Raw genomic sequence first — 16,807 nt, 5'->3', positions numbered from 1 at the left:
GACAAAACCACAGAGGGTGTCCATGGGGGCCAAGGAGAGCCTTGATAAAAGTTTGTGGAAAAAAAGGGAGGTTTCAGAAAAAAAAGGGCAAGACCTTAAAAGTTGGCACCATCTCTTGGACACCAGAGACGTCTACAAGAACTACCGGTCCCATAACGTTCACCTAAAGTCATCAGGTGTACTCTTTGGGGGCAGGACTCACAAAAGCTTCCTCGGGGGTGGAAACTGAGTTGGGAAAAGGGGATGGCCTGAAGAGTTTGTTTATGCTTTGTAAAATTTAGTGAGCCACATTCCCAATTCTCCTATGGAGGAATTTCTAAATGTTGGTCTTGTCTATTTAATGTGAGAAGCATTGTAAAGTGCCAATGGGGGGGGGGGCAAAATCACACAGGGTGTCCGTAGGGGCTAGGGCGAGCCTTCACGAATGTTTGTGGGGAAAAAAGGGGAAGCCCTTAAAAGTTGGCACTATCTCTTTAACACCACAAAAGTCCACAAGAACTACCACTCCCATAGCGTCCACCTAATGTCATCAGGTGAACACTTTGGGGGCAGGACTCACAAAAAGCTTCCTCAGGGGCGGGAACGGAATTGGGAAAAGGTGGATTGCCTGAAGAAGAGTCTGTTGATGCTTTGTAAAATTTAGTGTGCCACACTCCCAAATCTCCTATGGAGGAATTTCTAAATGTTGGACCTTAAAAGTTTGCACCATCTCTTGGACACAACAGAAGTCTACAAAAACTACTGCTCCCATAATGTTCACCTAAAGTCATCCTGGGAACACTTTGGGGGCGGGATTCACAAAAGGCTTCCTCAGGGGCGGGAACTGAATTGGGAAAAGGTGGGTAGCCTGAAGAAGAGTCTGTTGATGCTTTGTAAAATTTAGCGTGCCACACTCCCAAATCTCCTATGGAGGAAGTTCTAAATGTTGGTCCTGTCTATTTAATGTAAGAAGCACGGGAAAGGGGCAGGATCTCACAGGGTGTCCGTAGGGGCCAGGGCGAGCCTTGATAAAATAATGATATATTCTGCTATTTATATGTGAGGCCGCATGGCACATTTTATAAAAATATTTTAGTGTAGGACTGCTTCAAATGAGATTTGCCGTGACGTGGCGAAGCAGCTCAAGAAATTGCAATTTTTTGCCAAAAATCTCAAAAAAAAATTTTTATAATGCAGTTTGGAATATTTGATGCCTTAGTGCACATTGGTGCTGGCTCTTTGTTGTTCCTTGTTGAATTGGTCGGTGGTTGACCTCCACCTTGCTATGCACCCCAATTTGGGATGTATTCCATCTGTATAGATTTTGGCGTTTGGTGACTGTTCACATTGGGTCATCAGGCTTTGTCCACAGGCTATATATATACTTCATGCAGCATTTGCTTGGACCTGTCCCGCCCACAGCCATGACTCAGTCATGGGTACGGGACTGCAATAGACCAGGTGAGTGCTGCTGAGAGCAGTTCTGCTATTTATATGTGAGGCCGCATGGCACATTTTATAAAAATATTTTAGTGTAGGACTGCTTCAAATGAGATTTGCCGTGACGTGGCGAAGCAGCTCAAGAAATTGCAATTTTTTGCCAAAAATCTCAAAAAAAATTTTTATAATGCAGTTTGGAATATTTGATGCCTTAGTGCACATTGGTGCTGGCTCTTTGTTGTTCCTTGTTGAATTGGTCGGTGGTTGACCTCCACCTTGCTATGCACCCCAATTTGGGATGTATTCCATCTGTATAGATTTTGGCGTTTGGTGACTGTTCACATTGGGTCATCAGGCTTTGTCCACAGGCTATATATATACTTCATGCAGCATTTGCTTGGACCTGTCCCGCCCACAGCCATGACTCAGTCATGGGTACGGGACTGCAATAGACCAGGTGAGTGCTGCTGAGAGCAGTTCTGCTATTTATATGTGAGGCCGCATGGCACATTTTATAAAAATATTTTAGTGTAGGACTGCTTCAAATGAGATTTGCCGTGACGTGGCGAAGCAGCTCAAGAAATTGCAATTTTTTGCCAAAAATCTCAAAAAAAAAATTTTTATAATGCAGTTTGGAATATTTGATGCCTTAGTGCACATTGGTGCTGGCTCTTTGTTGTTCCTTGTTGAATTGGTCGGTGGTTGACCTCCACCTTGCTATGCACCCCAATTTGGGATGTATTCCATCTGTATAGATTTTGGCGTTTGGTGACTGTTCACATTGGGTCATCAGGCTTTGTCCACAGGCTATATATATACTTCATGCAGCATTTGCTTGGACCTGTCCCGCCCACAGCCATGACTCAGTCATGGGTACGGGACTGCAATAGACCAGGTGAGTGCTGCTGAGAGCAGTTCTGCTATTTATATGTGAGGCCGCATGGCACATTTTATAAAAATATTTTAGTGTAGGACTGCTTCAAATGAGATTTGCCGTGACGTGGCGAAGCAGCTCAAGAAATTGCAATTTTTTGCCAAAAATCTCAAAAAAAAATTTTTATAATGCAGTTTGGAATATTTGATGCCTTAGTGCACATTGGTGCTGGCTCTTTGTTGTTCCTTGTTGAATTGGTCGGTGGTTGACCTCCACCTTGCTATGCACCCCAATTTGGGATGTATTCCATCTGTATAGATTTTGGCGTTTGGTGACTGTTCACATTGGGTCATCAGGCTTTGTCCACAGGCTATATATATACTTCATGCAGCATTTGCTTGGACCTGTCCCGCCCACAGCCATGACTCAGTCATGGGTACGGGACTGCAATAGACCAGGTGAGTGCTGCTGAGAGCAGTTCTGCTATTTATATGTGAGGCCGCATGGCACATTTTATAAAAATATTTTAGTGTAGGACTGCTTCAAATGAGATTTGCCGTGACGTGGCGAAGCAGCTCAAGAAATTGCAATTTTTTGCCAAAAATCTCAAAAAAAAAAATTTTTATAATGCAGTTTGGAATATTTGATGCCTTAGTGCACATTGGTGCTGGCTCTTTGTTGTTCCTTGTTGAATTGGTCGGTGGTTGACCTCCACCTTGCTATGCACCCCAATTTGGGATGTATTCCATCTGTATAGATTTTGGCGTTTGGTGACTGTTCACATTGGGTCATCAGGCTTTGTCCACAGGCTATATATATACTTCATGCAGCATTTGCTTGGACCTGTCCCGCCCACAGCCATGACTCAGTCATGGGTACGGGACTGCAATAGACCAGGTGAGTGCTGCTGAGAGCAGTTCTGCTATTTATATGTGAGGCCGCATGGCACATTTTATAAAAATATTTTAGTGTAGGACTGCTTCAAATGAGATTTGCCGTGACGTGGCGAAGCAGCTCAAGAAATTGCAATTTTTTGCCAAAAATCTCAAAAAAAAAAAAAATTTTTATAATGCAGTTTGGAATATTTGATGCCTTAGTGCACATTGGTGCTGGCTCTTTGTTGTTCCTTGTTGAATTGGTCGGTGGTTGACCTCCACCTTGCTATGCACCCCAATTTGGGATGTATTCCATCTGTATAGATTTTGGCGTTTGGTGACTGTTCACATTGGGTCATCAGGCTTTGTCCACAGGCTATATATATACTTCATGCAGCATTTGCTTGGACCTGTCCCGCCCACAGCCATGACTCAGTCATGGGTACGGGACTGCAATAGACCAGGTGAGTGCTGCTGAGAGCAGTTCTGCTATTTATATGTGAGGCCGCATGGCACATTTTATAAAAATATTTTAGTGTAGGACTGCTTCAAATGAGATTTGCCGTGACGTGGCGAAGCAGCTCAAGAAATTGCAATTTTTTGCCAAAAATCTCAAAAAAAATTTTTATAATGCAGTTTGGAATATTTGATGCCTTAGTGCACATTGGTGCTGGCTCTTTGTTGTTCCTTGTTGAATTGGTCGGTGGTTGACCTCCACCTTGCTATGCACCCCAATTTGGGATGTATTCCATCTGTATAGATTTTGGCGTTTGGTGACTGTTCACATTGGGTCATCAGGCTTTGTCCACAGGCTATATATATACTTCATGCAGCATTTGCTTGGACCTGTCCCGCCCACAGCCATGACTCAGTCATGGGTACGGGACTGCAATAGACCAGGTGAGTGCTGCTGAGAGCAGTTCTGCTATTTATATGTGAGGCCGCATGGCACATTTTATAAAAATATTTTAGTGTAGGACTGCTTCAAATGAGATTTGCCGTGACGTGGCGAAGCAGCTCAAGAAATTGCAATTTTTTGCCAAAAATCTCAAAAAAAATTTTTATAATGCAGTTTGGAATATTTGATGCCTTAGTGCACATTGGTGCTGGCTCTTTGTTGTTCCTTGTTGAATTGGTCGGTGGTTGACCTCCACCTTGCTATGCACCCCAATTTGGGATGTATTCCATCTGTATAGATTTTGGCGTTTGGTGACTGTTCACATTGGGTCATCAGGCTTTGTCCACAGGCTATATATATACTTCATGCAGCATTTGCTTGGACCTGTCCCGCCCACAGCCATGACTCAGTCATGGGTACGGGACTGCAATAGACCAGGTGAGTGCTGCTGAGAGCAGTTCTGCTATTTATATGTGAGGCCGCATGGCACATTTTATAAAAATATTTTAGTGTAGGACTGCTTCAAATGAGATTTGCCGTGACGTGGCGAAGCAGCTCAAGAAATTGCAATTTTTTGCCAAAAATCTCAAAAAAAATTTTTATAATGCAGTTTGGAATATTTGATGCCTTAGTGCACATTGGTGCTGGCTCTTTGTTGTTCCTTGTTGAATTGGTCGGTGGTTGACCTCCACCTTGCTATGCACCCCAATTTGGGATGTATTCCATCTGTATAGATTTTGGCGTTTGGTGACTGTTCACATTGGGTCATCAGGCTTTGTCCACAGGCTATATATATACTTCATGCAGCATTTGCTTGGACCTGTCCCGCCCACAGCCATGACTCAGTCATGGGTACGGGACTGCAATAGACCAGGTGAGTGCTGCTGAGAGCAGTTCTGCTATTTATATGTGAGGCCGCATGGCACATTTTATAAAAATATTTTAGTGTAGGACTGCTTCAAATGAGATTTGCCGTGACGTGGCGAAGCAGCTCAAGAAATTGCAATTTTTTGCCAAAAATCTCAAAAAAAAATTTTTATAATGCAGTTTGGAATATTTGATGCCTTAGTGCACATTGGTGCTGGCTCTTTGTTGTTCCTTGTTGAATTGGTCGGTGGTTGACCTCCACCTTGCTATGCACCCCAATTTGGGATGTATTCCATCTGTATAGATTTTGGCGTTTGGTGACTGTTCACATTGGGTCATCAGGCTTTGTCCACAGGCTATATATATACTTCATGCAGCATTTGCTTGGACCTGTCCCGCCCACAGCCATGACTCAGTCATGGGTACGGGACTGCAATAGACCAGGTGAGTGCTGCTGAGAGCAGTTCTGCTATTTATATGTGAGGCCGCATGGCACATTTTATAAAAATATTTTAGTGTAGGACTGCTTCAAATGAGATTTGCCGTGACGTGGCGAAGCAGCTCAAGAAATTGCAATTTTTTGCCAAAAATCTCAAAAAAAAAAAATTTTTATAATGCAGTTTGGAATATTTGATGCCTTAGTGCACATTGGTGCTGGCTCTTTGTTGTTCCTTGTTGAATTGGTCGGTGGTTGACCTCCACCTTGCTATGCACCCCAATTTGGGATGTATTCCATCTGTATAGATTTTGGCGTTTGGTGACTGTTCACATTGGGTCATCAGGCTTTGTCCACAGGCTATATATATACTTCATGCAGCATTTGCTTGGACCTGTCCCGCCCACAGCCATGACTCAGTCATGGGTACGGGACTGCAATAGACCAGGTGAGTGCTGCTGAGAGCAGTTCTGCTATTTATATGTGAGGCCGCATGGCACATTTTATAAAAATATTTTAGTGTAGGACTGCTTCAAATGAGATTTGCCGTGACGTGGCGAAGCAGCTCAAGAAATTGCAATTTTTTGCCAAAAATCTCAAAAAAAATTTTTATAATGCAGTTTGGAATATTTGATGCCTTAGTGCACATTGGTGCTGGCTCTTTGTTGTTCCTTGTTGAATTGGTCGGTGGTTGACCTCCACCTTGCTATGCACCCCAATTTGGGATGTATTCCATCTGTATAGATTTTGGCGTTTGGTGACTGTTCACATTGGGTCATCAGGCTTTGTCCACAGGCTATATATATACTTCATGCAGCATTTGCTTGGACCTGTCCCGCCCACAGCCATGACTCAGTCATGGGTACGGGACTGCAATAGACCAGGTGAGTGCTGCTGAGAGCAGTTCTGCTATTTATATGTGAGGCCGCATGGCACATTTTATAAAAATATTTTAGTGTAGGACTGCTTCAAATGAGATTTGCCGTGACGTGGCGAAGCAGCTCAAGAAATTGCAATTTTTTGCCAAAAATCTCAAAAAAAATTTTTTATAATGCAGTTTGGAATATTTGATGCCTTAGTGCACATTGGTGCTGGCTCTTTGTTGTTCCTTGTTGAATTGGTCGGTGGTTGACCTCCACCTTGCTATGCACCCCAATTTGGGATGTATTCCATCTGTATAGATTTTGGCGTTTGGTGACTGTTCACATTGGGTCATCAGGCTTTGTCCACAGGCTATATATATACTTCATGCAGCATTTGCTTGGACCTGTCCCGCCCACAGCCATGACTCAGTCATGGGTACGGGACTGCAATAGACCAGGTGAGTGCTGCTGAGAGCAGTTCTGCTATTTATATGTGAGGCCGCATGGCACATTTTATAAAAATATTTTAGTGTAGGACTGCTTCAAATGAGATTTGCCGTGACGTGGCGAAGCAGCTCAAGAAATTGCAATTTTTTGCCAAAAATCTCAAAAAAAAAATTTTTATAATGCAGTTTGGAATATTTGATGCCTTAGTGCACATTGGTGCTGGCTCTTTGTTGTTCCTTGTTGAATTGGTCGGTGGTTGACCTCCACCTTGCTATGCACCCCAATTTGGGATGTATTCCATCTGTATAGATTTTGGCGTTTGGTGACTGTTCACATTGGGTCATCAGGCTTTGTCCACAGGCTATATATATACTTCATGCAGCATTTGCTTGGACCTGTCCCGCCCACAGCCATGACTCAGTCATGGGTACGGGACTGCAATAGACCAGGTGAGTGCTGCTGAGAGCAGTTCTGCTATTTATATGTGAGGCCGCATGGCACATTTTATAAAAATATTTTAGTGTAGGACTGCTTCAAATGAGATTTGCCGTGACGTGGCGAAGCAGCTCAAGAAATTGCAATTTTTTGCCAAAAATCTCAAAAAAAAATTTTTATAATGCAGTTTGGAATATTTGATGCCTTAGTGCACATTGGTGCTGGCTCTTTGTTGTTCCTTGTTGAATTGGTCGGTGGTTGACCTCCACCTTGCTATGCACCCCAATTTGGGATGTATTCCATCTGTATAGATTTTGGCGTTTGGTGACTGTTCACATTGGGTCATCAGGCTTTGTCCACAGGCTATATATATACTTCATGCAGCATTTGCTTGGACCTGTCCCGCCCACAGCCATGACTCAGTCATGGGTACGGGACTGCAATAGACCAGGTGAGTGCTGCTGAGAGCAGTTCTGCTATTTATATGTGAGGCCGCATGGCACATTTTATAAAAATATTTTAGTGTAGGACTGCTTCAAATGAGATTTGCCGTGACGTGGCGAAGCAGCTCAAGAAATTGCAATTTTTTGCCAAAAATCTCAAAAAAAAAAATTTTTATAATGCAGTTTGGAATATTTGATGCCTTAGTGCACATTGGTGCTGGCTCTTTGTTGTTCCTTGTTGAATTGGTCGGTGGTTGACCTCCACCTTGCTATGCACCCCAATTTGGGATGTATTCCATCTGTATAGATTTTGGCGTTTGGTGACTGTTCACATTGGGTCATCAGGCTTTGTCCACAGGCTATATATATACTTCATGCAGCATTTGCTTGGACCTGTCCCGCCCACAGCCATGACTCAGTCATGGGTACGGGACTGCAATAGACCAGGTGAGTGCTGCTGAGAGCAGTTCTGCTATTTATATGTGAGGCCGCATGGCACATTTTATAAAAATATTTTAGTGTAGGACTGCTTCAAATGAGATTTGCCGTGACGTGGCGAAGCAGCTCAAGAAATTGCAATTTTTTGCCAAAAATCTCAAAAAAAAATTTTTATAATGCAGTTTGGAATATTTGATGCCTTAGTGCACATTGGTGCTGGCTCTTTGTTGTTCCTTGTTGAATTGGTCGGTGGTTGACCTCCACCTTGCTATGCACCCCAATTTGGGATGTATTCCATCTGTATAGATTTTGGCGTTTGGTGACTGTTCACATTGGGTCATCAGGCTTTGTCCACAGGCTATATATATACTTCATGCAGCATTTGCTTGGACCTGTCCCGCCCACAGCCATGACTCAGTCATGGGTACGGGACTGCAATAGACCAGGTGAGTGCTGCTGAGAGCAGTTCTGCTATTTATATGTGAGGCCGCATGGCACATTTTATAAAAATATTTTAGTGTAGGACTGCTTCAAATGAGATTTGCCGTGACGTGGCGAAGCAGCTCAAGAAATTGCAATTTTTTGCCAAAAATCTCAAAAAAAAAATTTTTTATAATGCAGTTTGGAATATTTGATGCCTTAGTGCACATTGGTGCTGGCTCTTTGTTGTTCCTTGTTGAATTGGTCGGTGGTTGACCTCCACCTTGCTATGCACCCCAATTTGGGATGTATTCCATCTGTATAGATTTTGGCGTTTGGTGACTGTTCACATTGGGTCATCAGGCTTTGTCCACAGGCTATATATATACTTCATGCAGCATTTGCTTGGACCTGTCCCGCCCACAGCCATGACTCAGTCATGGGTACGGGACTGCAATAGACCAGGTGAGTGCTGCTGAGAGCAGTTCTGCTATTTATATGTGAGGCCGCATGGCACATTTTATAAAAATATTTTAGTGTAGGACTGCTTCAAATGAGATTTGCCGTGACGTGGCGAAGCAGCTCAAGAAATTGCAATTTTTTGCCAAAAATCTCAAAAAAAAAATTTTTATAATGCAGTTTGGAATATTTGATGCCTTAGTGCACATTGGTGCTGGCTCTTTGTTGTTCCTTGTAAAATTTAGTGTGCCACACTCCCAAATCTCCTATGGAGGAATTTCTAAATGTTGGACCTTAAAAGTTTGCACCATCTCTTGGACACAACAGAAGTCTACAAAAACTACTGCTCCCATAATGTTCACCTAAAGTCATCCTGGGAACACTTTGGGGGCGGGATTCACAAAAGGCTTCCTCAGGGGCGGGAACTGAATTGGGAAAAGGTGGGTAGCCTGAAGAAGAGTCTGTTGATGCTTTGTAAAATTTAGCGTGCCACACTCCCAAATCTCCTATGGAGGAAGTTCTAAATGTTGGTCCTGTCTATTTAATGTAAGAAGCACGGGAAAGGGGCAGGATCTCACAGGGTGTCCGTAGGGGCCAGGGCGAGCCTTGATAAAATAATGATATATTCATGTAATGGTGCCCAAATGCTAGAAGTTATATACTCTCCATGACAAAATACAATCACAGTGCCACCTGTGACATCACCGGTCTTTGTAGATATTCATAGACATCCCGAATAGGATCTATATCCATACCCACCGCATTTTCCGTCCTGCAGCACCTGCCCCGTACTGCACGCCTCCTGGTTTTCGCCGCCCTTAGCCGTCTTCTGCGCCACTTCATACTCTATGCCGGAAAACTGGATGTAAAATTGCTGCTTGTTGATGGACTTTCTCAGCGTTTTAATGGCGGCCTGAAGCTTCAGCTCCATCCTCTTCCGTACACAGTCGGCATTACACGAGTCTAAGAAGAATTAATCTATATAAATAATAGCATTACTTATGTCACATTGTCGGTGTGTCTGACAACAAGCATTGTCATTTGAGACTATATAAGGGTGTTGGCATTCAACTGAAAAGGACATCAGTGTGGAGTCTTAGCCAATCAGCATCAATGGAGCTTCCCTGAGGAATGCTGATTAGCTGAGAGCAGCCAATAGGACTGTACTCACAAGGCTCCTCCCAAAAGTCTTTTTCAGCTGGATGACGCCTGAATATGAAGCTTCCTATGGCAGTGGTGCTTTACCAAAAACAAACGGGAAAATATTGGTTGTTATACAGGTAAACAAATGCCTCAGATATAGCAGTAATCTGGCTGTACCACTCCTTTAACGGGGTTATGCCATCTCGTACACTTATGATAAATCCATATTTAGGACAGATCCATATATATGACAGTTAGCTTTATCCCAGTCTAAATGGCAGATACCAGATTACAATAGCTGTGTATTCACTGCACAGCAAAAGCCAAGACAGTGTCCCTGTAAATAAATCTACTCTTTATGGTTGACAATGATGAGAGTTGTAGTATTCCAGCACTTATTAAACTCGGCTTACCGGAAACCTCGTCCCTCTTCACCTCCAGCTCAAATTCAGCAATGATGTGAGAGACTTCTTTGGATGGGGATTTGCGGCCTCTTCTTTTTTTCTTTGAAGAGTCGCATTTCAGGTTCACGTATGTAACATGGCAGTTCTCTGTAAAATGAGGAGTAAAAGCGTTACCGAGAATGATAAAAAACATGATTTTGTGACTCTGCCGGGAGACATTTCTGCTATATGTGTCCACATGTGGCCGCCCAGTGGTCGTGATGTGCATTGCAGCCTGTTGGTCTCATGGTAAATATCAGACACATATAAAATTTAAGAAGAGGTAAAAAGTGACTGTAGGGAACACGATGTGGCGAATCCAGAGCAGCCAAACTGACGGCAGACACGTCACTTACCCATCCCTGACTGCTTCGCATAGTCCCTTGTTCTGTCTTTCCCCCGTGGCCGCAGGTGACACTTGGCATCCTTAATTTTGAAGCGGGCTTTCTGGGCTATGAGCGGTCCGATTGGGTCTGGATGAAGGTGAGGAAACATCAGTCATTTCAATAAAGTCTGCGATACATTCTCTTTAAAAAATCCGATGTGTCAGGAATTGTTATTGATAATGGACGTTTTTATGTTAAATGTATTTTTTACACCTCTATATACAGCACATAACATGGGATTCACCAGAGGTGATGTCACAGCTCACCTCCTCCTCCTGTACAATGACTGAGAACACCTCTATATACAGTAGATAACGCAGGATCCACCATTCACAATAGGTGATGTCACAGCTCCCCTCCTCCTCCTGTACAATGACTGAGAACACCTCTATATATAGTAGCTAACGAAGGATCCACCATTCACAATAGGTGATGTCACAGCTCACCTCCTCCTCCTGTACAATGACTGATAATACCTCTATACACAGTAATAACCCAGGATCCATCATTCACAATAGGTGATATCACAGCTCACCTTCTCCTCCTGTACAATGACTGACAACACCTCTGTATACAGTAGATTACTCAGGATCCACCTTTCACGATAGATGATATCACAGCTCACCTCCTCCTGGTGTACAATGACTAGTAATACCTCTATATACAATAGATAACCCAGGATCCATCATTCACAATAGGTAATATCACAGCTCACCTCTTCCCCCTCCTGTACAATTACTGATAACAATACAGATTTTTAAACATTAGCATTAAGTGTACACATACTCTGTTGGGAAGCGTAGTAGTTTGTTTTTCTTTAATTACTGATAACACCTCTATATACAGTAGATAGCATGGTATTCACGAGAGGTGATGTCACAGCTCACCTCCTTCTCATGTACAATATCTGATAATATCTCTACATACAGTAGATAAAACAGGATCCACCTTTCACAATAGGTTATATCAAATCTCGCCTCCTCCTTCTCCTGTACAATGACTGATAACACGTCTATATACTGTAGATAACATACGATCCACCATTCACAATAATTGATGTCACAGCTCACCTCCTCCTCCTGCTGTACAATGACTGATAACACCTCTATATACAGCAGATAATAAAGGATCCCACATTCACTATAGGTGATATCACAGCTCACCTCCTCCCCAACCCTTCACAGTGACCTTTGCCTAAATCAGAGCATGCCTAGATAATATTTTTACACTACTCAGTAGGTGCAGAGCCGTATACTACTCAGTAGGTGCTAAGCGTATACTACTCAGTAGGTGCAGAGCCGTATACTACTCAGTAGGTGCTAAGCGTATACTACTCAGTAGGTGCAGAGCCGTATACTACTCAGTAGGTGCAGAGCCGTATACTACTCAGTAGGTGCAGAGCCGTATACTACTACTCAGTAGGTGCAGAGCCGTATACTACTCAGTAGGTGCAGAGCCGTATACTACTCAGTAGGTGCTAAGCGTATACTACTCAGTAGGTGCAGAGCCGTATACTACTCAGTAGGTGCAGAGCCGTATACTACTCAGTAGGTGCTAAGCGTATACTACTCAGTAGGTGCTAAGCGTATACTACTCAGTAGGTGCAGAGCCGTATAACTACTCAGTAGGTGCAGAGCTGTATACTACTCAGTAGGTGCAGAGCCGTATATTACTCAGTAGGTGCAAAGCCGTATAACTACTCAGTAGGTGCAGAGCTGTATAACTACTCAGTAGGTGCAGAGCCGTATACTACTTAGTAGGTGCAGAGCCGTATACTACTCAGTAGGTGCAGAGCCGTATACTACTCAGTAGGTGCAGAGCCGTATACTACTCAGTAGGTGCAGAGCCGTATACTACTCAGTAGGTGCTAAGCGTATACTACTCAGTAGGTGCAGAGCCGTATACTACTCAGTAGGTGCAGAGCCGTATACTACTCAGTAGGTGCTAAGCGTATACTACTCAGTAGGTGCAGAGCCGTATACTACTCAGTAGGTGCAGAGCCGTATACTACTACTCAGTAGGTGCAGAGCCGTATACTACTACTCAGTAGGTGCAGAGCCGTATACTACTCAGTAGGTGCAGAGCCGTATACTACTCAGTAGGTGCAGAGCCGTATACTACTCAGTAGGTGCAGAGCCGTATAACTACTCAGTAGGTGCAGAGCCGTATACTACTCAGTAGGTGCAGAGCCGTATACTACTCAGTAGGTGCAGAGCCGTATACTACTCAGTAGGTGCAGAGCCGTATACTACTCAGTAGGTGCTAAGCGTATACTACTCAGTAGGTGCAGAGCCGTATACTACTCAGTAGGTGCAGAGTTGTATAACTACTCAGTAGGTGCAGAGCCGTATACTACGCAGTAGGTGCAGAGCCGTATACCACTCAGTAGGTGCAGAGCCGTATACTACTCAGTAGGTGCAGAGCCGTATACTACTCAGTAGGTGCAGAGCCGTATACTACTCAGTAGGTGCAGAGCCGTATACTACTCAGTAGGTGCAGAGCCGTATACTAAATGATGGAATGCGTCCATTAGGGGGCGTCCTACCTGAGCAGGTGGGGATGGTGGAGTTGCGCTTCAGGACGGCCTTGCTTTGCTGTCCGGGCATCCCGCAGCTCAGAGAATAACTGTTCTCAGACTCTAGGAAAAGCAAACACCATTAGTGTGATCATAGGGACAACAAGCGACATCACAGGCACCGGCCACGCCTCAGTATCACGAATGCCGAGGTTTTACTCCACAGCTGTCAAATAAAGTTGTTTTAATTAGAGATGTCCTCCTTTTGTCTCTCCAGGTCCTACACAGATCTGTGTCATGGATTAGAGGAGATCCGAGCCGTCAAACCCTCAGCAATCAGGAACTTATCAGCTATGGGCAGAGTGCGACCTACAGGCCACAGGTGGCATTTCTACTGCAGGCCGCAGACAGGACAGGTAAAGGGCTCTATGCAGTGGTGTCCCGCACCACCCGGCAGCCCTCCGCCCGGTGTCTCACTTTCACGTGTGTTGGTAATGCTTTGTAAGGGGCTGTGTGGGGACATCCTTCTACATGGGGGGGGGGGTGTAGGGACATCATCCTGCATGGGGGCTGTGTAAGGACATCCATCTACATGGGGGCTGTGTGAGGACATCCTTCTACATGGGGGCTGTGTAAGGACATCCATCTACATGGGGGCTGTGTGGGGACATCCTTCTGCATGGGGGCTGTGTGGGGACATCCTTCTACATGGGGGGGGGGGGTGTAGGGACATCATCCTGCATGGGGGCTGTGTAAGGACATCCATCTACATGGGGGCTGTGTGAGGACATCCTTCTACATGGGGGCTGTGTAAGGACATCCATCTACATGGGGGCTGTGTGGGGACATCCTTCTGCATGGGGGCTGTGTGGGGACATCCTTCTACATGGGGGCTGTGTGGGGACATCCTTCTACATGGGTGTGGTGTGGGGACATCCTTCTACATGGGGGCTGTGTGGGGACATCCTTCTACATGGGGGCTGTGTGGGGACATCCTTCTACATGGGGGCTGTGTGGGGACATCCTTCTACATAGGGGCTGTGTGGGGACATCCTTCTGCATGGGGGTGTGTGGGGACATCCTTCCGCATGGGGGCTGTGTGGGGACATCCTTCCGCATGGGGGCTGTGTGGGGACATCCTTCTACATGGGGGCTGTGTGGGGACATCCTTCTACATGGGGGCTGTGTGGGGACATCCTTCTACATGGGGGCTGTATGGGGACATTCTTCTACATGGGGGCTGTGTGGGGACATCCTTCTGCATGGGGGTGTGTGGGGACATCCTTCTGCATGGGGGGCTGTGTAGGGACATCCTTCTACATGGGGGCTGTGCAGGGACATCCTTCTACATGGGGGCTGTGCGGGGACATCCTTCTACATGGGGGCTGTGCGGGGACATCCTTCTACATGGGGGCTGTGCGGGGACATCCTTCTACATGGGGGCTGTGTGGGGACATCCTTCTACATGAGGGCTGTGTAGGGACATCCTTCTACATGGGGGCTGTGTGGGGACATCCTTCTACATGGGGGCTGTTTAGGGACACCCTTCTACATGGGGTCTGTGTGGGGACACCCTTCTACATGGGGGCTGTGTGGGGACATCCTTCTACATGGGGGCTGTGTGGGGACATCCTTCTACATAGGGGCTGTGTGGGGAGATCCTTCTACATGGGGGCTGTGAGGGGACATCCTTCTACATGGGGGCTGTGAGGGGACATCCTTCTACATGGGGGCTGTATGGGGACATCCTTCTACATGGGGGCTGTGTGGGGACATCCTTCTACATGGGGGCTGTGTGGGGACATCCTTCTACATGGGGGCTGTGTGGGGACATCCTTCTACATGGGGGCTGTGTGGGGACATCCTTCTACATGGGGGCTGTGTGGGGACATCCTTCTACATGGGGGCTGTGTGGGGACATCCTTCTACATGGGGGCTGTGTGGGGACATCCTTCTACATGGGGCTGTGTGGGGACATCCTTCTACAGTTAGGTCCAGAAATATTTGGACAGTGACACAAGTTTTGTTATTTTAGCTGTTTACAAAAACATGTTCAGAAATACAATTATATATATAATATGGGCTGAAAGTGCACACTCCCAGCTGCAATATGAGAGTTTTCACATCCAAATCGGAGAAAGGGTTTAGGAATCATAGCTCTGTAATGCATAGCCTCCTCTTTTTCAAGGGACCAAAAGTAATTGGACAAGGGACTCTAAGGGCTGCAATTAACTCTCAAGGCGTCTCCCTCGTTAACCTGTAATCAATGAAGTAGTTAAAAGGTCTGGGGTTGATTACAGGTGTGTGGTTTTGCATTTGGAAGCTGTTGCTGTGACCAGACAACATGCGGTCTAAGGAACTCTCAATTGAGGTGAAGCAGAACATCCTGAGGCTGAAAAAAAAGAAAAAATCCATCAGAGAGATAGCAGACATGCTTGGAGTAGCAAAATCAACAGTCGGGTACATTCTGAGAAAAAAGGAATTGACTGGTGAGCTTGGGAACTCAAAAAGGCCTGGGCGTCCATGGATGACAACAGTGGTGGATGATCGCCGCATACTTTCTTTGGTGAAGAAGAACCCCTTCACAACATCAACTGAAGTCCAGAACACTCTCAGTGAAGTAGGTGTATCTGTCTCTAAGTCAACAGTAAAGAGAAGACTCCATGAAAGTAAATACAAAGGGTTCACATCTAGATGCAAACCATTCATCAATTCCAAAAATAGACAGGCCAGAGTTAAATTTGCTGAAAAACACCTCATGAAGCCAGCTCAGTTCTGGAAAAGTATTCTATGGACAGATGAGACCAAGATCAACCTGTACCAGAATGATGGGAAGAAAAAAGTTTGGAGAAGAAAGGGAACGGCACATGATCCAAGGTACACCACATCCTCTGTAAAACATGGTGGAGGCAACGTGATGGCATGGGCATGCATGGCTTTCAATGGCACTGGGTCACTTGTGTTTATTGATGACATAACAGCAGACAAGAGCAGCCGGATGAATTCTGAAGTGTACCGGGATATACTTTCAGCCCAGATTCAGCCAAATGCCGCAAAGTTGATCGGACGGCGCTTCATAGTACAGATGGACAATGACCCCAAGCATACAGCCAAAGCTACCCAGGAGTTCATGAGTGCAAAAAAGTGGAACATTCTGCAATGGCCAAGTCAATCACCAGATCTTAACCCAATTGAGCATGCATTTCACTTGCTCAAATCCAGACTTAAGACGGAAAGACCCACAAACAAGCAAGACCTGAAGGCTGCGGCTGTAAAGGCCTGGCAAAGCATTAAGAAGGAGGAAACCCAGCGTTTGGTGATGTCCATGGGTTCCAGACTTAAGGCAGTGATTGCCTCCAAAGGATTCGCAACAAAATATTGAAAATAAAAATATTTTGTTTGGGTTTGGTTTATTTGTCCAATTACTTTTGACCTCCTAAAATGTG

The 16,807-nt window shown here is 45.1% G+C and overlaps 1 protein-coding gene across 2 annotated transcripts in view; it reads right to left on the bottom strand.

Moving 5' to 3' along the window:
* SCUBE1 (signal peptide, CUB domain and EGF like domain containing 1) overlaps positions 1-16,807 on the bottom strand; it is a 349,647-nt gene that overhangs the window by 20,512 nt on the left and 312,328 nt on the right. For both annotated transcript variants that reach the window (XM_075344232.1, XM_075344233.1), the window contains exons 13-16: positions 13,392-13,484; positions 10,817-10,933; positions 10,431-10,568; positions 9,634-9,837 (exon numbers count right to left, since the gene is read on the bottom strand). In XM_075344232.1, coding sequence (XP_075200347.1) covers positions 9,634-9,837; positions 10,431-10,568; positions 10,817-10,933; positions 13,392-13,484 — 552 coding nt within the window. The remainder of the gene's footprint in view (positions 1-9,633; positions 9,838-10,430; positions 10,569-10,816; positions 10,934-13,391; positions 13,485-16,807) is intronic.

The sequence above is a fragment of the Anomaloglossus baeobatrachus genome, chromosome 4 (assembly GCF_048569485.1).
Source record: "Anomaloglossus baeobatrachus isolate aAnoBae1 chromosome 4, aAnoBae1.hap1, whole genome shotgun sequence".
Taxonomy (NCBI): Eukaryota; Metazoa; Chordata; class Amphibia; order Anura; family Aromobatidae; genus Anomaloglossus; species Anomaloglossus baeobatrachus.
The sequence above is the reverse complement of the archived record's forward strand: the minus strand, read 5'-3'. Positions and strand labels throughout refer to the sequence as shown.